Source organism: Catharus ustulatus, chromosome 5 (genome assembly GCF_009819885.2).
Source record: "Catharus ustulatus isolate bCatUst1 chromosome 5, bCatUst1.pri.v2, whole genome shotgun sequence".
NCBI classification, from domain to species: Eukaryota; Metazoa; Chordata; class Aves; order Passeriformes; family Turdidae; genus Catharus; species Catharus ustulatus.
The window spans coordinates 37,343,382-37,368,405 of record NC_046225.1 but is presented as its reverse complement, the minus strand read 5'-3'; the positions used below and the strand labels follow the sequence as shown (position 1 = coordinate 37,368,405).

Genomic DNA, 25,024 nt, shown 5'->3' with positions numbered 1-25,024 from the left:
ACAGGAAAACAAATAGGATGTTCCATGAAACAAATTTCTTAATGTGGAATATTTTTTTTTTTCATGAATTCAAGCTAAACTAGCTCCAGAAGCTGGCTTTGCAGATGCTACATGAAGAAGATGGAATAATCTGTAAAAAATGAGTGTGAGTCAAGGGTGTACAACAATGTAGTCACTCTTGTTCGTAAAGCATTATTCCATGATGTATATCCACCAGAGAGCACACGAGTTGTCACAGCTCCCAATAAATTTGGGTTTAACCTATGACCCCTACAAAAAAAACCCAAAACAAAAGAAACCATGAACAACCCCACAAAAACCAGCAACAACAAATATATGAATTTATAAAAATCTATAAAACATATATAAAAATACATAAATATACATATATAAAATAGATATAAATATATAAAAATATATAAAAATGTATATAATAACCATTCTTACATATGGAGACAGTAAATATTCACAGGTAAAGTTTGAGGGAGACCCAAGAAGCAGGACTAAGCCATCAGATTCCCCACACGGTGACTCAGTGACAAGGACAAACTTACTCTTTGTGTAAATCTGAGAAGAATGTCAATGAGCAAGCAGCATTTGCTCACTTGGGGCAAATTCTCAGGTAGTACAGAAATGGTCTATTGCTTTTTCAGGTCTGTATAGATTTATACATTATAAGCTGAGTATGAAAATAATTCCCAGGGATAATATAAAAAGAGGCACCCCTAGAAATTCAGAGATACAAGAATTATCAAGGCAAGCAATATAAACCCAGATGAACAACTGAGACAGTAATGCCATGTTCCTGGGACTGGCCTGTGTAAGCCCTTCTGCCTTACTCAGAATAAAATGCATTTTGTTCTATCACATCCAAAGTAACACTTTGAATCTCAATGCTCTTATCTTTTTCATGTTTTCTTTTGGCAAATCAGATACATTACTCTTGTGAAAACTTTCAATACTACATATACTGCTCCATACACTCCCTGTCACTGCACTTCCCAGCCACTGCCATTCCTTATGAAAGATACTAATGCTGCAGTCATTAGTATTGCCTTTTATTACTCATTTTAAATGGTCTAAAATGCATTATTTTAAAGAGCCTTACAACTTCCTGGCATTCCTGTGGTAAGGAGAGCTAAACTTAATGCTTGACCTGCTCTGAGCACAGCATAGCTCTCCACAGCCCTTTTCCTCCCTTGCCATTGATTCACATCTTTCTGAAAAATACAAGTCTAATTAATGCCAACTATTTTTAAAATGACTGCCAGAAATTTGAGCAGATTTCCTGTATTAAAGTCTACTGAAATTTCCAGTCAATATATGCTGTCAAATCAGGCAGAGGTAGAAGTGAAGGCTTCATGAGCCCCCTTCAGCCAGGATCTGAACAGATTTTCGACTAATTACAGTAATTTCACAATTATAAGCTGCACCATTTTGACTAAAATTTTGCTCCCATCCCAGAAATTCGGATTACACTCAGGAGCAGCTAATATATGAAAAAAGTTTGGAAATTTCCAACCCCGGAAGTGCAGCCAAGGTGCCGAGCCGAGCACCTGCCAGTAAAACCCGGGATTGCGCCATTGTTACAAATTGGTTACTCTGTTGCGCGGCAGGTGGAGGAGAGCTCCGTGCCGGCAGTGCAGAGGGGGGAGGCGGGGGGCTCCCTCCTGCTGGCCCCGCGGCTTGGGGGGGAGGCGGGGGACTTCCGCCCCCGCCTGCTGCCGCGAGAGCAGGCAGGCTTCGTCCCCGCCTGCCGCCACCGCCGTGGGTGCCAGCAGGCTCCATCCCTGCCTGCCACCATGGGGCAGTGCTGGGCCGAGGTGAATGAGCCCGGCGCCAGCGGTGGCCGGCCCCAAGTGGCCCTGCCGAGCAGTAGCGCCGAGCTGGGCCACTGGGCCCCGTCAGCAGCCCTGAGCAGGCCAAGCCCGCACGGCCCGAGTCGAGCCAGTAAACCCCGTGATCCCGTGATTCTGTTACTACTTGGCAACTTTGTTGCACGCGGGTCCTCGCTGCAAACGAGAGCAGCTTATCATTGGGTGCGGCTTATGTATGGACAAAGAACAAAATGTTGCCGACACCCAGAGATGCGGCTTATAATCAGTGCGGCTTGTAATCGTGAAATTACTGTAGTTTAAAATTAGTAATTTCACAATTATAAGCCGCACCCTTTTGACTAAAATTTTGGTCCCACCCCGGAAGTGCGACTTACACTCAGGAGCGGCCAATATATGGATGAAGTTATGAATTTTGCCAACCCGGAAGTGGGAGACCACAGCAGCCCCGAGCCGAGTCAAGCCCGCACAGCCCTGGAGGCGGCAGGGCAGTGCTGAACCAAACCCGCATGGCCCCGAGCCAAGCCAGTAAACCCCGCAATCCCACGATTCTGTAACTAATTGGCAACTTGGTGAAAGTTGCATGCGGATCCTCACTGCGAATGAAAGTGTGGCTTATAATCAGGTGCAGCTTATATATGGACAAAGAACGAAAAGTTGCTGACACCCGGAAGTGAGGCTTATAATCAGGTGTGACTTATAATCATGAAATTACTGTTTCTATTCAAAAGGACAACTCATCACTTACAAAAAACAACTGAACATCTATCCCAAGGCCACATCTATGCATTACTCAGCTGTAATCCAATATGTCCACCGGGAACTCCCTTGAAAAAGTTAATTTACTGAAAACTCATGTCTGGTGCCTGGATTCAATGCCAAAATTTAAATTTTTTTTCCAAATTCTTACATAAATGACTGAATTTAACCAATATTAATAAAAGATAAACATTCAAATTAAAAATTTTTGTTTTGAACCAAAACAATACTTTCTAATTCTATCATATACAGAAAAAAGTGTCAAGTACCAGCCCAAAGCCTTATATGTACATAGCTTGAAATTTCACATATATATAAAGAAAATCCCTAAAAATTTATTTTCACTGTGAAAATTTTTTAAAAAGAAGTTAAATTCCATTATGTAGATGTATTTGTGCAGCACACAGTAGCTCTGAATTCTACTTATGCCATAAGATCAATAACCCCTCAATAAATCTATTCTTTGGGGAGAAAGATCTTTAGCAACCATGTTCAGAGAGCAAGCATACAAGCCCTCCATAACCACACATAACAGAGGGATAGGATGTAAATCAGAGACTTGAATTGTAGGTTTTGTTTTAAATGCATTACCAGAAATTCCACCATTTAATTTGTCAAGTATATTTAAAACTAGAAAAGCAGAATGAAAAAATCACCACACCTCACATTTTCCAGAGAGGAAAAATTCCCTTAGTTTGTCGGTTTTCTAACTATTAATTCATCTTTGCATGCCATATGATTTAACTTAGAGAAAGTGGTTCTGTATATATTTAATTTAATTTTTCCGGTACTTGCTTAAATAGTAAACCAACATCTTTACAATAGTGAGAGAAATTATGACAAAGGGCTTGGACTGGATTAAGAACTGATGTTCTACTGTGGTGATTTGTGGCTGGATGCCAGGTGCTCTTCAAAGCAACTCCACCACTCCCCTCCTCACCTGGACAGGGCAAAAAAAATATAATAAAAAGCTTGTGTGTTGAGATGAGGGCAGAGAGAGATCACTCATGGGCAAAACACACTCAAATTGGGGAAACATTAACTTATACCCAAGAAATACTCAGTGTCTCAAAACTCTTATGTATGATTTCAGAAGTCTCCATAAAAAAGAAGAAAAAAAAAATGAAAGCATGATCTTCATCACAGTTTATTACAGATTTTAAAAAATTGTTCATTGTATAAACTGGGGAAAAAGTAATTTCAATACCAGGCCGAAGTGGCAGTATGTGCTTAACTTACTCATTAACAGCAGCTAATTAAAAAGTCAACCCTCCAAAACTACACACAGCTTTCACTCTTTTTGTGAAGCATATGAAGTTTGGATTTCTTTCCAGTATCACCATTTTAGTGAAAGCTGAGAACAAAATATATAGAAAAAAAAATCCAGTGTTATTTATTTAGAGGTTTCTTTTCTTTTTGTGTGGCAATATTAGAAATCAATTAGTCTCTCTATGGAAAAATTCTTGAAGTCTTTAATAACCAGAGTTGCTCAGAAAGGAGATCTGGGAGGACAACAGAATCAGTATCCTTTTAGAAAGTCTGCAACTTGCCCTCTGCAGACTACAGTAATTTCACCATTATAAGACGCACCTGATTATAAACTGCATTTCCGTGTGTTGGCAACTTTTTGTTCTTTTCCATATATAAGCCGCACCTGATTATAAGCCGCACCTTACAATACAGGATGTGATAAAAGACACCTATTCTATCACCATCTGCTGAGGGTGGGGGCAGTGATCCTTATGTCCGTAAGAGATATTCTGCTAATGGGCCATCCATTGAAACCAGCAGGGCATTGTTCTTTATCTTTTCACAACCTATCCTTCCTCCAACGAGTCATTTTCTGCTAATGGCCCATTGAGTCCCACTGTGTGACTGATAAAATTATAGTTATTTCATGAATACAAGCCACATCATTTTGACTAAAATTTGGCTCCCACACCAGAAATGTGGCTAATACTCAGGAGTGGCTAATATGTGAATAATTTTCTGACATTTCCACCCCCAGAAGTGGAAACTGAGGTGCCGAGTCGAGCAACTTGCCAGTAAAAGCCGGCATTTCGCGATTGTTACAAATTGTTACTCTGTTGTGCCGCGGGTGGAGCCTGGCTCCCTGCAGGCAGCATGGGGGGCGGGGAGAGAGGCGGGAGAGCTCTCTCCTTCTCTCCTCTCCCGCAGCCCGGGGGAGAGACGGAGGAGCCCTGTGCTGCCTTCCCCGCGGTCTGGGGGGAAGGCGGGGGCCTCGTGCTGCCATCCCTGCGGCCCGTGGGGTAAGCGGGGGGCTCCGTCCCTGCCCGCTGTGGCAGGAGCAGGGAGGCTCCATTCCCGCCCGCCGCCGCGGAAGCGGGGTGCTCCGTCCCCGCTTGCCGCTGCCGCCGCGGGAGCGGGGGGTGCTCCGTACCTGCCTGCCACCACGGAGCAGCGCTGGGCCGGGGTGATCAAGCCCAGTGGCAGCGGCGACCGGCCCCGAGCGGCCCCACCGAGCGGCAGCACCGAGCTGGGCCACCTGGCCCTGCCAGCAGCCCCAAGTGGGCTGAGCCTGCACAGCCTTAGCTGAGACAGTAAACCCCGCCCAGCCGTGGTTTTGTTACTATTTGGCAACTTTGTTGCACGTGGGTCCTCGCTGCGAACGACAGAGCGGCTTATACTCAGGTGCGGCTTATTTATGGACAAAGAACGAAATATTTGCCAACACCCAGAGATGCGGCTTATGCTCTGTGTGGCTTGTATTCGTGAAATTACTGTACTTCATCCCATTGGAAGTTGCTCCAGCCAGGGGAAAGAGCCCAACATTTCCTACCAAGATAAAACAGGTTTTGAGACACTAAGGGAGCCCTTTCCTCCGCTGGACTCCAGAGGAAAACTCAATTTCTGCACATCACCACTGGACCTCCGGAGGGGAAACCGCACCTTCGACAGGACCATTGCTTCAACTGAATCACATTGGTCACTGCAGGAGGACTGCAACCACCATTTAATGGGACTGCTACCAACACCCTGCCTGATGGGGTGTCAGGTTGTACTCTGACTTTGTCAGGGTTTGGAGTTTGTTTCTTTGTAGCACTCTATTTCTATTTTAATTTCCCTAGTAAAGAACTATTATTCCTAATTCCCATATCTTTGCCTGAAATTCCCTTGATTTCAAAATTATAATAATTTGGAGGAAGGGCATTTACATTCTCCATTTCAAAGAGAAGCTCCTGCCTTTCTTAGCAGACACCTGTCCTCCAAACTAAAACAGCAACTTTTTGTTCTTTGTCCATATAAAAGCCGCACGTGATTATAAGCCACACTTTGGGTTTGGACCAAAATTTTAGTCAAAATTGTGCGGCTTATAATCATGAAATTACTGTACTCCTTCCCCACTTTACACATGTCTGGGGTTACAATACAGGATGTGATAAATGGTATCTATTCTATCACCATCTGTTGAGGGTGGGGGCGGTGATCCTTATCTCCGTGGGAGATGTTCTGCTAATGGGCCATCCATTGAAACCAGGTGGGGCATTGCTCTTTATCTTTTCACAACTCACCCTTCCTCCAAGGAGGTATCTTCTGCTAATGGGCCATTGAGTCCCATCCTGTGACTGATAAAATTACTTCATCCCATTGGAAGTTGCTCCAGCCAGGGGGAAGAGCCCAATATTTCTTACCAAGATAAAACAGAGGTTTTGGGACACTAAGGGAGCCCCTTTCTCCACTGGACTCCAGAGGGAAACCGGATTTCTCCATATCACCACTGGACCTCCGGAAGGAAACTGCACCTTCTACAGGACAACTGCTTCAACTGAATCACATCTGTAACTACAAAAGGACTACACCCACCATTTAATGGGACTGCTACCAACACCCTGCCTGACAGGGTGTCAGGTTGTACTCTGACTTTGTCAGGGCTTGGTGTTTGTTTCTTTGTAGTACTGTATTTCTATTTTAATTTCCCTAGTAAAGAACTACTACTCTTAATTCCCATATCTTTGCCTGAGAGCCCCTTAATTTCAAAATTATAATAATTTGGAGGGAGGGGACTTCCATTCTCCATTTCAAAGAGAAACTCCTGCCTTTCTTAGCAGACACCTGTCCTCCAAACTAGGACAACACACCAGTACTCACTGTGTTTCAGATCAGTTGTAAACTGGCATGGAATAAAACTGCAAGAAGCAAGTACCAGTAACCTCATATACATTAACAGTAGTTTCAAAAACACATAAAAGCTATCTAATTACTTAGCATGTAAAATAGAAGTAATTGTCAGGGTAACCTGGAATTATTTCAGCTATCTTTTAAAAATTTAAAGCATTTCTTGAGAAATTTTAGGAGAAAGACTGTTTCTATGTTTTAAGAATACCTATAATTAAACTTAAATATACATCTTGATTTTTTTAAAAAATCTGAGCATTTTTCCACTGAAATTCCTGAATAGTAAAACTGGCAACATTGCCTGCAACTTTTAATCAAGATTTCCTATTTAAAAAAGTAAAAAACTTTATTTCTGCCTTGTAGCCAGCAGACCTATCACACAGGTTGGCAGAACAAAAAGTCACTCCTAGAAATGTAGTTTCTTTTTCTACTTTCTTTATATTAGGAAGACAGATTCCCCCAGACAACATTTCACTGCAAGCATGCAGGGCCAACAACTCTGTGTTACACAATGCCATCCAAAAGGTAGCTCTGTTCCTTGAGAAGCAGTGATTACAGGGCATATTTTGATGAGCTAGTGTCTATAAAGCAAATTATAGCAAAACAATCATATATCTCTACCTTTTCACATATATTCACTGGATGTCAGACAAATGGTTCCACCAGTCCAATAATTTTCCTCTGTCAGCTTATTTAATGAAAATAGGAAGGAAAAGAAAGTCACCTTACACATATTTCAGTCATAAATTGCATTGAGATAACTAAAAGAGACTTTTTTACTAGCAAACTTAATTAATATCTTCAAAAGAAAGAAGCTATGACAGGAAAGTAGGCACTATTTACTGGGTTTTGTGTTTTTTTTAGGAATCCAAGCATCTTGTTGGCTTTTTCAAGACCAAAAGGCTAAAACAATATTCCAGAAATGGTTTTGTGAATGTAATAGTGTCCCCTGCTTCTCTCCTTCTCTGTATTTGAGTTTTCACAGCAAACTAAGCCACTTTTCTTTGTTCCAATGAGTAAAGCAACAATTGCCCTGAACTGAAAAACTTGATCATTTTTACATCCATCACAAGAGTCAATAAGATCAATTTAGGTGGTCTATAGAGCTCTCCTCCTTACACATAGACAGATCTAGCCTAAAGCTCCTAAGCTGTTTGGTTGTTCCAAAGTGTCTCTGCAAATGAGCCCCGTGTTTTTGAAGACTACATAGATAAAATCCTTTTTCCAGAATTCCTACAGAACATCTGTCTTTAAAATAAAAAATGAACAAAAAACCAAACCAGCCAAGTATCTACAAAGAACTCCTAGTAAATATTAGTTCGACAGTCCTGAAAATGTTTAAGCACAAAGGGAAAGATGCCTAGCAGAGGCAAAAACTGAACCTTCAATTTAGAGTGCAAATGCCAAATTAAAAGATCCATTTTAGCTGACATGTCCTCTCATACTCCCACCTCCCAATAAAACCCCAAACATAAACCTTCTGAAGTCAATTTCTTCTTTTATTAGACAACAACGCTATTAAATCCCCAAGTATTACCTGTTAAATACATTCAGCAATATCAGCTCTTGATCACTAACACTGATGTAAGTCCACGAAGACAGGTCTTCACTGCTCTACAGAAGAGGTAAATACTGTACTTGGGACTATCACAAACAGATGGCATCTGCTTCTTATTGGTTTGGGGTTTTTTGTTTTGTTTAGTTTTTTTGTAGTTTTTTTTTTTGTTTGTTTTTTTTTTTACTTTATTTTTGCTTTAGCTTCTTTCTTTTTAAAATTGTGTGAGCACTCAAATCAACATTCAAATACAGTGGGACAAGGTACTAGAGAGTAAACTTTGGTTTGTTAAGGATTTGAAACCACATATCCCCACACAGATGAAAATATAGAGAAAGATGAAAACCTAGCAACTTTAATAATCTTTCTAGGAGAGTACTTCTTGAATTTTGGAGACTAATTTCACTCAAGAATATGTACCACTGACACAGTGAGAGTCAATAGATATTTCTTGCCAAGTTTTTGGAAACACAATTTTTCTTCCTGCCTATCAAGGTAAAAATCAACATGCCAATTCTCAGCACAGAAAAGCATGCAGAAGATAATTTTCAGTGTTCTGAAAAACAGGAGTCATATTATGAACTCTGCTTCTCCCTCCTTGGTCACCCTGGTAACTCTTAAACATTTGTTTTCCAATTACATTTAAATGGTTTAACTGATGAGTTTCCAAAATGCATGGAGGGAAGAACAGGGAAAGAATCACATTTACAGTAATTTCACGAATACAAGCCGCACCAATTTGACCAAAATTTTGGTGGAAACCCGGAAGTGCGGCTAATATTCCGGGGCGGCTAATCTATTAACAAAATTCTAAAAGCTGCCAACACGGAAGTGAGAGCCCGCGGCAGCCCCAAGCCAAGCTGGAGCCCGGCCGGCCCCGGCAGAGGTGGGAAAGCCTGGCAGAGGCGGGGCCAGCAGTGTCGGGGGCGGGCGGCAGAGCCTGAGCCAGTAGGGCGGGGGAGCCCGGGAGAACTGGGGCTAGCAGTGCAGGGGAGCATGGCAGAAGCAGGAAGGCCGGCGGGTGGGGCTGCCTGGCAGCGGGGGAAGCCCAGCATAATCGGGGCCAGCAGCGTGGGGGAGCCCGGCGGTGCGGGGGCCTGCAGTGCCGGCCAGGGCGAGGAAACGCGGCGGCGGTGCAGACGGGAGGGGGCGGCCGGCGAGCGTGGTGGCGGCGGCGGCAGCCCTGCCGGCGGGGCGAGCGAAAGCGGCGCTCGCGAAAGCGCCGCTCGGCGAGCGAAAGCGCCGCCGCTCGCGAAAGCGCCGCCGCTCGCCGCGAACCGCGAGCCGCGAAAGCGCCGCCGCGAGCCGCGAACCGCGAGCCGCGAAAGCGCCGCCGCGAGCCGCGAGCCGCGAGCCGCGAAAGCGCCGCCGCGAGCCGCGAGCCGCGAACCGCGAGCCGCGAACCGCGAGCCGCGAGCCACGAGCCGCGAGCCGCGAGCCGCGAAAGCGCCGCTCGCGAAAGCGCCGCCGCGAGCCGCGAACCGCGAGCCGCGAACCGCGAGCCGCGAGCCGCGAACCGCGAGCCGCGAACCGCGAACCGCGAGCCGCGAACCGCGAGCCGCGAAAGCGCCGCCGCGAGCCGCGAACCGCGAGCCGCGAAAGCGCCGCCGCGAACCGCGAACCGCGAGCCGCGAAAGCGCCGCCGCGAGCCGCGAAAGCGCCGCGGGGCGGGCGCGGCGCTCGCGAGGCGCGGCGCGGGGCGAGCGAAAGCGGCAGCGGGGCGGACGGCGAGCCCGGCGGCGGCAGCCCTGCCAGCCGGGCGAGCGAACGCGGCAGCGGGGCGGTGCTGACGGGAGAGGGGGGCCAGCGAGTCCGGCGGCGGCGGCAGCAGCACCACCCGGCCAGCCCCGCCGAGCCGTGGTGCTGAGCTGGGCCACCCGGCCCCGTCGGCAACCATGAGCGGGCCGAGCCTGCCTGGCCCCGCCCCGAGCCAGTAAAGCCCGCTATGCCGCGATCCTGTTACTAATTGGCCGATTTGTGAAAGCTGCGCACGGATTCTCGCGACGAACGAAAGTGCGGCTAATATTCGGGGTGCGGCTTATCTATTGACAAAGACAGCAACATTGTCGAGGCACCGGGGGTGCGGCTTATAATCCGTGCGGCTTGTATTCGTGAAACTACTGTACTTCAACCACAGAAAGGGCCTCATATCTGGCCAAGGTAACAGAGGCATTTTGCTTTAAATTCGAAGCTCGGCTCTGACTTACTGCCAACCATAAACTGCTTTTATGCATAGATTTAAGTTGCAAGAGCTAGTTCTATCATGACAGAGTTTTCTGACAGAGACAAATTCTATACAGTTGCCACTTTATACTTCCTAGCTTCTTCTGCAGCAGTGTAATATAAAGCTGTAACTTGAGATCCAATGAAAATATATACCCAAGCTACTGCTTCAATAATACTGTGATATGCCATTTCACAATCTGAGTCCACAGTTACCCACAGAAAACAAGGCCTTGTGATGAAAAACCAAAACCCCAAACCATATTTCCTAGCTATCAGGGTTTAAACTTCTAAAGAAGGCACCACTGAAAAAAAAAAAAAAATCTCTTTCCAAATCAGCATTTAAGAGTATAATAGTTTAATTGTGCTTGGCACTCAGCTCCAGGCTGATCTCACTGCTTTCAATAGAACATCCAGAGCATTGAGTAGTAGAATCAGATCACAGTCTGCAGCACTTTATTTACGGAGCAAATGCATTTCAATATGTGAAACACTTTATGTAACTGCATCTATCTTTCATATTACACATCCTTTATGTGCTGTCTCCTTGACAAGCCATGATTAACATTAATGTTTAGAATTTTTTAATTATGTTGGATTTGCATTAAGACAAACTGACAAACATTTTTCTCTTTTACAAACAATACATTGTAAACTGCATGGAGCATATTCATGATTAATGCTATGAACAATTACATTATGACTGTTTATTGAGACCTTGGCTACCACTACAGTTCCAATTACACTGCACATCCTCAAATTCTTTCTAAAGGAATTGCAAGTTCAAAGACTTAAGTTAAATTTAGAAAACTTGTTTAATATATAAGGCTGACAAAACCCCCAGGGCATAATTCCATATGAAATATGGTGTAAGTAAATCAGTATTTTAGTGTATACTTTTTTCCTGCACAATTTTTTATTACATTTATCTGTATAAATATCACTGAGATAATTTTTTTTCATGGTCAATAGGGAATTACAAATAATGCTGCTTTCTGTATCATGTTGTTTCATATCTTCTAGAAACACTCTGGCACTAGCTTGACAAGTTCTTCTGAATTTAAGAATGAGCACTATTCAAAATTATTATAAGGATTAACAAAATATTTGAGCAGAAGTGATGTGAAAGGATCACCAGTGTACAATTTCTTTAAGTGACACAAATTTCAGCTGTTCGCCACTTGCTATTGCTCGTGTCCTTTGCCTTCTTTTTGACATTCTACCCCAGGAATACAGAGCTCTAATCTATTTCCACTATCATCACAAACATGCACAGGTCGCTTATTTTTCAATATCTCTGCTTAGTTTGTTTATAAAACTAATCTGTATGAATGTTTGTCTGTAGAACTATAGAGCATACTGTCTGTTTATAGAACTAATCTCTATGAAATGCCTGCACTGAGGCATGTAAAGGTCAAGATCTTTAAAATCCCCTTTTCCCAGTCAAGGTAACATTTTGAAGAAGCAGAAAGGTAAAGACAATACTGAATACAGGAAAGAATTACAACCTTCATCCTTCCCATAAGGCTTAAACATACAAATAGGAGGAATGAAGACTGCAAATGGCTCAGTAACTGCTGGAATAGACACTAGGTGTTACGACACATTCGAAAACGTTTTTCCTTTGAGATCTTATTAGCAGACAAGACCAAAATGCCTCAACAGTCAAACATAAAAGTATTGACAGCCATATCCCTGAAGTCACTTATACTATTCCTTAGCCAATTTCTTTTGAAGACAAAGCGTTTTGTACATTTATATTAACACAGCTTCTTATATTTTATCATTCCCTCAGTAATTAGTTTATTGCACTAAATTTTTAATCCACCTATTAGAATGTATTCATTTCAGGACACACATACAATCAGACAAAAATACATCCAAAGCCTTATAAAGGAAAAAATAAAAGACTGTATTTAAAGAATAAAAATGGAAAACAAAAATACTTGCAGTAGATAGTCTTTCTATGTGTATCTTATCAGTTATTAATATCACTGATGGAATTGATTACACACTTTCAGGAATAGAACCTTATTTTTTCCCTTTTCCTATTCAATCTGTTACCCTTTTGCAGTTAGTATTTTACATTGGAAAAGCTATCACTTGTAGTTAGAAATATGCTGTCATGATCAGAAACAGCGTCATATTTGAATATAAATAGCCAATCTGCTCTTCTTTAAAAGCCCAGGAATCACACTCATGAATCCTTCCTCTTGTCTGAGAAGGGCTGTAATTCATCATTACTGCTGTTATTCATAGTTGATGATAAAGCTGAGAATTTCTTGAGTGAAATAGATAAAATAACTTCCAGAAATGAAGGAACAGTGACATTGACTGATTCTTGAGAACTTTTAGTCTCACAACCCAGGACACAAACAGAGGTGAAAACAACATGATATCTTCTCATGGATGCTTCTGAATTACTAACTTAGGCTTTCATGGCTCTCTCCTGTGAATCTCATCCGTCATGGGAGCACTCAGACTCCTAGTTCTGCACAGAAGCCATGGAAAACCAGTGCTATCAGAGCCACAGAAACAGCCATGCCCCTGGAATGAACGTCTTGGTAGAGATGTCCCCGGAGTCCTCCCTGTACAGCTGAAGTAGGGAAGTATCTGATAAAACAAAGAAATGGCAACTACAATAACTGATTCATGGCAAAGCCAGGGGCCTCAGCATCCAGGATCTCTACTCTCTGTAGGGATACAGGTAGATTTACAGTGCCCTGACACAACAAGCATTGCTGTAGCTGGGCTAATACACACACCAGGAGCTGCCTGGGTCATTGCTACGCAGGCTGCAATCATGTAGGGTGCACCCACCACTCTGAACACAAGAGCACTCTTCTGATATACAGAAGACATTGTTTATTACTTACCAAAACAAAAACTGACAGATGTAGGATTTGCATTTGTTTACAGTTCTCATATTTTTAATGCAAATTAAGCATATTATTCATCAAGGCATGTCATCAGTTGTATTCCCAAAGGAAAAGAAATTAATAGAAACAGGTCTTATTTTAAATTCTGATTTCTTGTCAAAAAGCTGGCACGACTTATAAACTCCAATAAAGTCAGTTTCTCTGATTAGCTTATTTTGTTCCCTCCCAATCCATTGTAATATCTGATTGACTTAATGGTTCACTTTAGAAAATGGAAGCAATTAAACTTCATTTTTTTTTTCTCCTTCCTTTTAAAGTATCTATCACAACTATTTAGTTAAGAATTACTTTTTTTTTTTTTTTTAAGGTTAGCTTTTGCTTTCCTTTTCCTGTATTTTGGTCACTGGTTTTGAGCTAATGACAGAGTAATATTCAGAGAACAGTGGAAGTGATTTGGTTGACTGAATAACTGAATCTTAATTTCACTACATCTACTCTGTACTGATAAGAAGTATATTTAAGTAATTATATATTCCTTTCTGACACTGCAAAAATCAGGGCTTGGTTAACTAGGAACTAAATGGGTAACTTCCCTGTTCCACCAACAGTATAAGAACTAGTACTTATGCACCCCAACAGCACTTCCCTGTCTTCTTGAATTCTTCTATCAAAATTAACCAACTAATATTATTAGAACTGGTTTGAAAGTCTTTACAAGTGCTTTTAAATTTAGTTCTGGCTACTTGTAAAGCCTTGCCTCTTCATCCTTCACTTCAAGTATCTTCTCAAGTAGCACCACCATGCTAACAAAATGTGAACTAACAATAGAAGCATCATAAACACACATTTCAACCTCAGGTGTTCCAACAAGGCCCGGCAAAACCAAAAGCAACATAAGCTCATTTCAGGATTTATACGCAAGACCATTTTAATTTTAGAGACAAAAACAGATGGGCTAAAAGACTTAAAATAAATAGAAATTATACTTTTTCCTCTGCATGTCATACAAAAGGCCATACTTTCGATTTCAAGAGGATAGACCACTCAAATTCAGAAACATAGGTTTTAATTGGTGGAATGAAAAACAATCATAATATTTGGCCATGGAACAGTAGAGGTTGTGAGGAAACTAGTAGGTACCTCTCCATAACTAGAAATTATGAAATTCACATTCTCAGTGCTTAGGAAATCTTAAACTTTACAGATAAACAGCCAGACTGAATTAAAAAAACCCCAACAAAACAACTTCACTCCTTTCTTCTTTTCTGCACAGTAGGCATTGGCTGCCTTTCCTGAAATGTCCCGAGAAGCCCTTTAAACATCATGCTTTCAGATAGATTTTTAACTAATAATGTTTTTCAGGTAATGTTATTAGGAAGAGAAATTATATATAGCATGGCCCAAAAGAGTGCATTGAGATGTTCTAGTTTTGCATTTGTATTATCATATTTTGAGTTTCAATGAGCATTAAAAAGTATTTTAATCTATTGAATAATAACAACAAATATAAATTAATTAAAAGATAACTCTAAAACATCAAACTCAGCAAATGGCAAAATAAAAATAAAAAAAAGGTTCATAAAAAATGTAAATAAGTCAGAATATCTCAATATTCACATGCTACTACAGTTACGACGTTAGGTTTAAGACTGGGAAGTACAAAGCTGCATAACATTTTTCAGTTTCTCAGCCGACTCCATGCAATGGTTTGTATTTCATTGGCAATGCTTTAAGCTATCTATCAGACAATCATAAGTATTACTGTTATTGTCAGAAATATATGGGATCCACATTGCATACTTAGAAACTAAAAGTACATTGCCAAAGAATCCATGCACATCCATTCCAACCACCAAGCATGATATTCCCCACATATTATGCAAGTTTCTGCATACATGCTGCTCTTACTTTGTACATTTTCTCTTACATATTTGTCATTTTACATTTAGCAATTTAGAACACAGCAATTATTGATCTGACAACTACCAAATTGCATAGAATCATTTCCTTCCCCTCCCTACCTTTTTTACCTCCTAAGCACATGTGGGAGGAAAGGATAATTTCTTTAGTTAGTGATCGAGATTCAAAAGAGAAAAGGAAAAATAGCTTACAAAATTAACATACACTCGCAATATTTTATGAGTTCAGGCTCCTGCAAAATTAAGTACTTACCAAGTCCTATGACTCTCTCAACGAGATTCAGTTATAGAGATATTCTGGGGGAGGTTTTGGCTGTCTCAAGACAGTGGGATCAAGACAGCATAATTTGTTTTACAATAGTAGATTGGCCTTTGTAGAATAATGACTTTCAAACACTGATTAAGGTGTACAGTAATTTCACGAATACAAGCCGCACCATTTTGACCAAAATTTTGCTCCCATACCAGAAATGCGGCTAATATTCAGGTGCGGCCAATATGTGAATAATTTTCTGACATTTTCAACCCTGGGAGTGCAAACCAAGTCAGTGTAAACTGCACAGTCGAGCTCCTGCCAGTAAAACCCTGCATTTACGCGGTTGTTACAAATTGTTACTCTGTTGCGTGACGGGTCGAGCTGCTCTGTGCAGGCAGCACAGGGGGTGGGGAAGGTGGGGCAGCTCTCTCCTGCTGGCCCCGCGGCTCGGGGGGCTCCCGTCCCCGCGTGCCGCTGCCACAGGAGCAGGCAGGCTGCATCCCCGGCTCCCATGGCCGCCGCAGGTGCCGGTGGGCTCTGTGCTCCCCCTGCCGCCGCGGGGCAGTGCCGGGCCGGGGTGACCGAGCCCAGCGGTGGTGGCGGCCGGCCCCGAGCGGCCCCGCCGAGCGGCAGCACCGAGCTGGGCCACCCAGCCCTGTCGGCAGCCCCGAGCCCTCATGGCCCGACCCGAGCCAGTAAACCCTGCCATGCCGCGATTCTGTTACTATTTGGCAACTTTGTTGCACGTGGGTCCTCGCTGCGAACACAGAGCGGCTTATACTCGGGTGTGGCTTATTTATGGACAAAAACCAAAATGTTTGCCAACACCCAGTGATGCGGCTTATATTCAGTGCGGCTTGTATTCGTGAATTTACTGTAATTCAACTGCTGTTTCTCTTCCTTCCTTCTGGTTTAATTCATCGCATGTTGAGCAGTTGTACATTATGTTGTAAAAGAAGAATTCAAATCTGAACATGGTCTGATGACAGAAAGAGGAATACAAACCATTCTCTCTGCATGTATGGGATGCAGCATGTGAAGGTACATTAAAATTATATTATTCACTATAACAGTGTCCTTCAATCTATTTGCAAACACAATTTTCTCTCATTTTCAAATAACTGTAAACTGAAAATGAGATGAAGCTGCTTTAGCAAGACTAAAGGATCAGAGTTTGACAATGGTAAAAGTGTCAAAGGTTCTTTGCAGCTATGGGCATCAAACTCAGGTTTTGTTCATTGATTTAGGGACAATTTGGCTTAATTTGTAGCATAAGTCCTTTTGCAAACCAACACTCTCTTTGGTCACAGTCTGACAACTGACTCCAACACAAAAAGTAATTTGCTGATAACATTTCTGCTGATTGTACAATCATTATATAGTTACTAGCAAGAAATACATTGTCACTCAGCTGCTTTCAAAGATAAGCTATTTGTGCTCGGTTTGACCTCTCAATTCAGAGTATGATGACCTTGTGACATTGCTGCAATCAAAAAAATGCTGATAGGAATGCCTCCTAAAGGACTCAAAATAACATACAATCACAGAGAGAAAGAATGAGTAAACAAACCACTTTAATTTGTTCTGAACTCATCTATACCTGAACGCATAGCATCTTTTTGAATGCTTTCATAATCATGCCAGTCCTTCCTTTTCAGGCCATCAGTCCAGGTAAAGAGCTGTCCATCTCCCAGCCCCAAAGGAAGTGTCTGTGAAAACAGTAAATTAAAAAACAAATAAATATATACATACATATGTGATTCATATTATTACAGAGGAACCCTCCTAATGTGGCAGTAGCCATATTCAGTTTATTCAATGCAAATATTGAAACTTTACAGTGGTAAATGAAGCTATTTTTCGAAATACTGTGAGAAAATGGTGAATTTAGCTCTTGACAAACAATTATTTGAAGCATATCAAACATCTGGAGTTTAACATTTCTCTTTTCAGCAGTGTTCCAATATGACTGCTTGGCAAGAAGCTCATGGAGATTAAACAGACCACTTAAACTGAACAGGTTTCAAAAATGCCTTCTCCTTCAACCCATGAAGGACTTTGATTTTTTCCTCAAAGTATCACTTGTGCAAAATTGGAGTTATAGTTACTCTGCATTTTGCTATGTTCCCCTTTAATTTTTACCGTAAGTTTTTTTTTTAATAGCTGCTACTAAGTTATTCACACAAGGTTAAAGAATTGCATCAAAAGAAATTCTAAAAGCACTTTCAAATCCTGTATATCTTCGTGATAAGCGATAAGAGGAAAAATACCCAAAACCACACCAATCCCACCCCCATAGAATACCCAGAAAAGTCACTCCAAATTTCTGGGTAAAGGTAAAAACTGCTTTTTGTTTCTAAGCAAGATTATCTTCCTTTCCCACACCCCCCCCCGATTCTTTCTGCCAAATGCTAGTATTTTTTTGAAAATTTAGAATCAAAAAGTACCATTAGATGTACACGAAATGTACATTCATTGCTAATAGCAATAACATGAAAACTCTAGCTCTGCCACTTGTAGGTTTAAATCAGTAAGTTGTCCAGAACAAAAGGCATATATGAAATGCATGCTAGAAATGTTTTCAAAGTTATGAGAAAACACACTCAAAGAGCAGTTCCAGGGACACAACATCTGATGAGCCTTCTACTAGGAAACACTGAAAGCCCTCCAAAAACCTCATGCCTGTGTAACAGTGAAGTTTTGCACTTCATGTTTGAAGTTTGTAAATCCAATGAACACTGGGCTCCCCAATACCTCTTACTGATTTTACACTAATGGCTGCACTGACTCCCAGTGAAATTGTCCCAGCATGTTCAGTTAGGATTTCTTTTTTCTAGGACAGATAAATATTTGCCAAGCTACATGATGCAGATCTGGTTGCTAAGCCATACTTAAAACTGGGTTTCAAAGGCTTTTGGATTTGTAAGCAAGAAGTGACCAATGCCAGGCATGATTGGTTACCTTCAAGCAAAGGATGCCAGAAATCCTGGTTGACAAAGTCTTATGCTGAAAATATCTGTTTTGGGTCAGCTGAGAATGCTGGATACTCAGGGAAAAATGTCGCAAGCTCAGTGCTCTCCAGCAAATCCCTGAAATACTGAGGAAAATCCATCACACTCTGCTAACATTTCTACAAGTTTTAGTATTAAAGGTAACTTATGTTACATAATGCCAAATTACAGTCTAGTTAGTTTATTATTATATTACCACTTTTGTAGACGTATTCCAAGAAAACATGATTGTCAAATTTTAATATGATAAAAGTCAGAGGTTCACATGTAAAAGAACTGAAGAACTTAATACATCCTGATAAAAATATGTCAGGCTATCAAAATATCTAACCTTTCATGTCATTAAAATGATCTAATTAATTTCAATAATTCTTAAGTTCAAACAAGGTTAATGTTCTAATAGTAATATGAAATTGCTTGGGTTTTAAAGTCAGAAGCATAAGGTAGAATTCAAGCTGCAACAGCATTAATCATGATTCTTAAGCACAAATTTCTAAAATACTCTACTCTAAAGCAGTAATTGGTTCTTTAAAAGTCAGACCCAGACAGATTTACTTCAATTAAACTTGTGCCCTTCTCAGTATGGGTACAGCTGGTGTGAACCACTTGGCTCCAAAAATGCGAGACTATTGAAACTATCAAAAGCAGGATAAAGTTAATTTTTGCAACCTTTTATTCCTGTGCTGGCTTTTTTCTCTAAAAGTAGTTATTTAAACGGCGAGTTTGCAGGACACTGAAAGAAAACTGAGTATAGAGTTTACAGCTGGTTTCCTGTTACCTATTTGCATTTTGATACCATTAGTCTTTAAAAATATTAATTACATGTAGTTACTTTTACTGATAGCATTTACAAGTCTAATGTACCAGGGGACTCTCTTGCAAGCATAATATAGTTAAAAAAATATATCCACTAAAATTAATCTTGAGAAAGGATAAATATATATCCAAATATCACATGATCAACAAAAACTAATGTAAGTCTTGCTGTGGTTCATATTTTGGAACAGCAACATTGCCCTAAGAGGAAATAGGAAACAAACTGTTGTATTGGTGCCATTAGAAGTTCCTGTTTAACAGCTGTTTGGATTGTTGGGATTTCTTTTTAATAAATCCTTTAACTCCCTCACATTGTACCATGGCAATTTTTCAGCTGAAACATTCTTTCAATGCAAGGGGAATTCAATAGAACACTCTTGCATGCCACTTTGTAAGACCAGCATTCAGACAGCACCACCTCAATGCTGACTGAGCACTACAGGGACTGGACTTCACAAGATTCACTCTGTGTACACGCTGGTTTCACCTGTGCGGTCAGCATGAAGCAGGGCTTACAAAGGGATGCTGAGCTGCACAGACAAACTCTGGGAAGAGCAAGATTTGCAGTGCACGTTCTTTAGCTCTGAAATCTGAACCACCTTCAGTCCCTCAACTAAATATCTCTCTTGTCAGCAAATGAAAGATGTTTACTTTTTCTTCTTTTTCAAGTTGCTATATTGTTTAACAAGATACAAAAACACTTGAGAAAATGAGTTTCTCCATTTCACTTCTTCCTAAGCGTAAACAAATTGCATTTTGAAAGACCTTAAACCAGTTTCTAGAATTTTTTAAAACTGCTAAAAGGCTCCACAGTAAAACCCAAAGTATGCTTACATGCCTCTTTTATGCAGATGATAAGGACTGGAAGATATCCCATTTCTAGTTATGGAAGAAGAAAAAAACCAAGAAAAATAATACAGTATTCCTATTCTAGCATTTGTCTTCTCCCTACATAGTTTTCTTGCTCAGTTCTCCATCTTTTTTGCTATATTGACAATTTAAACTGTTTTACATCAAACTAGAAGCAGCTCTGATTTAGCTATACACAGGTTGACCCTCTGCAATGGCTGGATAATAACAACCACCAAGTGTTTCTACTTCTAAGTACATACAAAAATGCCCATGCAACTCCACATCCCGTCTCAGAATGACAATCACAAAATGGAGTGTGCTAATGAATCTGGATTCTGGATTTTTGCTGAACATATTTAACCATAAACTGAAGAACTCAAGTGAAATAAAATTAATCACAACATGTAAGTAAAGATGCTAAAGGCAACAAAAGAAATTCTTCAGTCTAGGGGTACAGTAATTTCACGAATACAAGCCGCACCATTTTGACTAAGATTTTGCTCCCAAACCGGAAATGTGGCTTATACTCAGGAGCGGCTAATATGTGAATAATTTTTTGACATTTACAACCTCAGAAGTGCCAGCCAGGGTGCCAAGCCGAGCACCCGCTAGTAAAAGCCGGCATTTCGCGATTGTTACAAATTGTTACTCTGTTGCGCTGTGGGTGGAGTCTGGCTCCCTGCAGGCAGCATGGGGGGCGAGGAGAGAGGCAGGAGAGCTCTCTCCTTCCCTTCGTTCCCGCAGCCCAGGGGAGATATGGCGGGGGCCCGTGCCGCTATTGCCGCGGCTTGGGGAGGCAGCGGGGTGCTCTGTCCCCGCCCGCCTCTGCGGCTGTGGGGGGATCTTCGTCCCTGCCTGCCACCACGGGGCAGCGCCTGGCCAGGGCGAGTGAGCCCAGAGGCAGCGGCCGGCCCCGAGCGCCCCCGCCAAGTGGCAGCGCCGAGCTGGGCCACCTGGCCCCATCGGCAGCCCCGAGCAGGCTGAGCCTGCACAGCCCAAGCCGTGCCAGTAAACCCCGCCCTGCCGCGGTTCTGTTACTAATTGGCAACTTTGTTGCACGCGGGTCCTCGCTGCTAAGGACAGAGCGGCTTATACTCAGGTGCGGCTTATTTATGGACAAAGAACGAAATGTTTGCCAACACCCAGAGATGCGGCTTATACTCAGTGCATCTTGTATTCATGAAATTACTGTAATATATAAACTGCCAGACCAAAATTATGAAATTTATGCTATAAAATGCATAATGAATTCAGCCCAAATGTGGGTTTAGGTGTTTAAACAAATAACCAAATAAGGTTGGATTCCAATCCATAAAAGAAAAAATTTATTAAGAATTATTAATATCTGTGCAAACAAATTACTGAACCATACATCACAGGAGACATGGTATTCTAGAAATACACACTTGCTATTTGCACATCCTGGATTTTTATGTACAGTAAATTCACGAATACAAGCCGCACTGAGTATAAGCCGCATCTCTGGGTGTTGGCAAATATTTCGGTTTTTGTCCATAAATAAGCCGTACCTGAATATAAGCCGCTCTGTGTTCGCAGCGAGGACCCGCGTGCAATTAGTAACAGAACCGCGGGAGGGTGGGGTTTACTGGCTGAGCTAAGGCTGTGCAGGCTCGGCCTGCTCGGGGCTACCGACGGGGCCAGGTGGCCCAGCCCGGTGCTGCCGCTCGGGGCCGGTCGCCGCTGCCACTGGGCTCGGTCATCCCGGGTCGGCGCTGCCCCACGGTGGCAGGCAGGGACGGAACTTCCCCCGCTCCTACGTCAGCGGCGGCGGGCGGGGGCGGAGCTTTCCCGCACCCGTGGCGCCGGCGGCGGGCAGGGACGGAGCTTTCCCGTGCCCGTGGCGCCGGCTGCGGACGCGGACAAAGCACCCCGCCTCCTCCCCAGGCCGCGGCAATGGCTGCGCGGGGCTCCCGTCGGCTCCTGAGCCGCGGCAATGGCGGTGTGCACTTCCCCCCCCCTCCCCAGGCCGCGGCAATGGTGGCGCAGGGCCCCTGTCGGCTCCCCGAGCCGCGGCAATGGCGGCGCACCCTCCCCCCCCGTCCTCCCCTGGGCTGTGGCAGAGGAGGGAAGAAGAGAGCTCTCCCGCCTCTCTCCCCGCCCCCCGTGCTGCCTGCAGGGAGCCAGGGCAACACAGTAACACTGTAACAATCGCGAAATGCCGGCTTTTACTGGCAGGTGCTTGGCTCGGCACCCTGACTGGCATGTCTGGGGTTGTAAACGTCAGAAAATTATTCACAGATTAGCCACCCCCGACTATTAACCGCACTTCCGGGTTTCCACCAAAATTTTTGTCAAATTGCTGCGGTTTGTATTCGTGAAATTACTGTACTTAAATGGTAGAAACACTCCAGGGATAGCGTGAAGTGTTAGTTCCATGTATGCCTGTAAGAGCAATAGTAGTCTTTTGGTGTATGTAAAGGCCTTAGAAATGGAAAGTATGACTTCAGAACCTTATGGCTCCTTCCAACATTTGAAGTAAGGTTTCTTTCTGGTGGAAACCAAGATATGAGAAAAGAGAATACTCAGGCACACCTGCTCCTGCTTCCCCCCAGTATCTCTTCCTAACACAGAAGCAAAACTTATATGTATTCTTTACTGACACATCAACACATATGGGTGAGAAAACAGCTCAGCAGAGTAGCTGAAACATACTCAGGGTTTTCCCCTACAAAACATTTCTGGAAGTCACCCACAAATAGTGAGTCTGCCCCTACAGCCCTTAGCCTCAAACTCATGAACCATTTTCATCATTGCAGAATGATTACAATAACTTTGCATACAAAGTGTTGGATTTTGACTGACTGTCAAAAAAATCCTACAACAATTTATCATCCAACCATTTGTTACATGTAGTATGTGCCTCTGAGTTACACATTTTTAAGTGTATCAGTCCAAAAGGAATCACCCACCTACAGGAACATTACATATAATATCTGCCTTACTATTTCATTTTCACATTAACCTCAAATCTTTTGGGATGCAAGACTGATACAGTATTACATAAACCGAGAAGACTCTTCTCCTCCAGAGAAGACGTAACATCTGGTTCAATTACAGAGAATATGACAAGCACAAAAAATAGTGCAATTGCCAAAAACTCACTCACAGACTATTAGATCCCTCAGAGAGGAAAAAAAAAAAAGCTTCTCTACTTTGGCATTTGAAAGCTTGAACTAAGAAACAAGTGCCTTCATTGAATAATCCATTTATTTTTAATTTCACTCTGCGGAGGTAGACAATTAGAGGGGACTCAGGCAAGGGAAGAGGCTATATCAATGGAAATGCACCTTTTAAAAAAATTACAGAAATTAAAGATTTATTTTGAGCCTGAAGATTTGCTCACTGCCTCTGGGGACATTTTGCTAAACACCAATATATACTTGAATATTGCACTAACAAAAAATTATATAATGATCAGCATAACCACTTCCAACTGTTTAACAAATTTTATGAAATAATCCTATTTAGACATGAGCACTTGTTGACACTCGGGAAAAGTTACACATGGGAAATAAAGGCTGTGAAGAAGTACTTAGACACCTTTGGGGTTATTTCAGGAGAAGCATAAAAATAACCACTGTTTGATTCCTCTTTGTTCTAGGAATAAAACTTCCATATAGTGTTTGTAAACAGCGTTGCGTAAAACACATAATTCACTACGTTTTTGTATCTTTCTAACACAGATCATTCTCAGGTGTCTAAGCTCTGACCAACTACTGTGATCAACAAAGTCAATAACAAAAGAATCCGAACTCATCAAGCAATTAAATTCATTCCTTTATCAAAATAAATTTAAGGGTGACTTTTTAAAGAATGATGTCACTGGGTACAATACCATATATTCATTATAAATCCGCTGCAAAGTCACAATATGTTCATTTATCAAATTTTTGTTGCAGTATAATCAAAAGTACAGTAAATTCACGAATACAAACCGCACGGAATATAAGCCGCACTGCTGGTGTGTTGGCAACATTATTGCCTTTGTTAATAGATAAACCGCACCCGGAATATTAGCCGCACTTTAGTTTGCAGCGAACTTTCACAAAGTCGTCATTTAGTAACACAATCGCGTATTGCCGGGGTTTACTGGCTTACTGCCGACCTCGGAAACATTGTTTCCAAGTGAAAAAAGACACAGACGATAGCTGCGGCACCGTTCCCTGCAAGTTTTATTTACAAGCCGAAAAAGACAGGAACAATAGTGTGGTCATTTTGCGAGCATTCCCAACGGATCCAGGTTGCCTTTAAACAGCCGCTGAGCCGCGCAGGCGGGCAGCCAAGCACCGAGCGGAGCCACATCTCCGCGCTGGCACGGCCACCCGCTCAGCCCCTCGGGCGAGTGGCTGAGGTCCCCGAGCTCAGCTCTTTCCCTACCACACGCATCGGCGCGAATGCGCCTGTCCTGTGAGCTCAGCGAGTGCCGCTCTGCCCCCGCCCGCTCAGCTGCACCCCCCCTGCCCCCTAAACCGCCCCGCCCCCGCCCGCTCAGCCGTACGCCCCCGCCCGCTCAGCCACCCCGCCCCCGCCCGCTCAGCCGTACGCCCCCGCCCGCTCAGCCACTCTGCCCCCGCCCGCTCAGCCGTATGCCCCCGCCCGCTCAGCCGCCCCGCCCCCGCCCGCTCAGCCACCCCGCCCCCGCCCGCTCAGCCGTACGCCCCCGCCCGCTCAGCCACCCCGCCCCTGCCCGCTCAGCCACCCCGCCCCCTCCTCCGCGTGAGCCCAGCTACCCGCGCAGCCGCACAAGGGCGGCCAACCGCG

General features: G+C 43.0%; 1 protein-coding gene across 1 annotated transcript in view; it reads right to left on the bottom strand.

The window, feature by feature from the left end:
* The window catches only part of GALNTL6 (polypeptide N-acetylgalactosaminyltransferase like 6), a 496,763-nt gene that overhangs the window by 293,645 nt on the left and 178,094 nt on the right, over window positions 1-25,024 (bottom strand). The window contains exon 2 of the mRNA XM_033061069.2: window positions 17,164-17,272. Coding sequence (XP_032916960.1) covers window positions 17,164-17,272 — 109 coding nt within the window. The remainder of the gene's footprint in view (window positions 1-17,163; window positions 17,273-25,024) is intronic.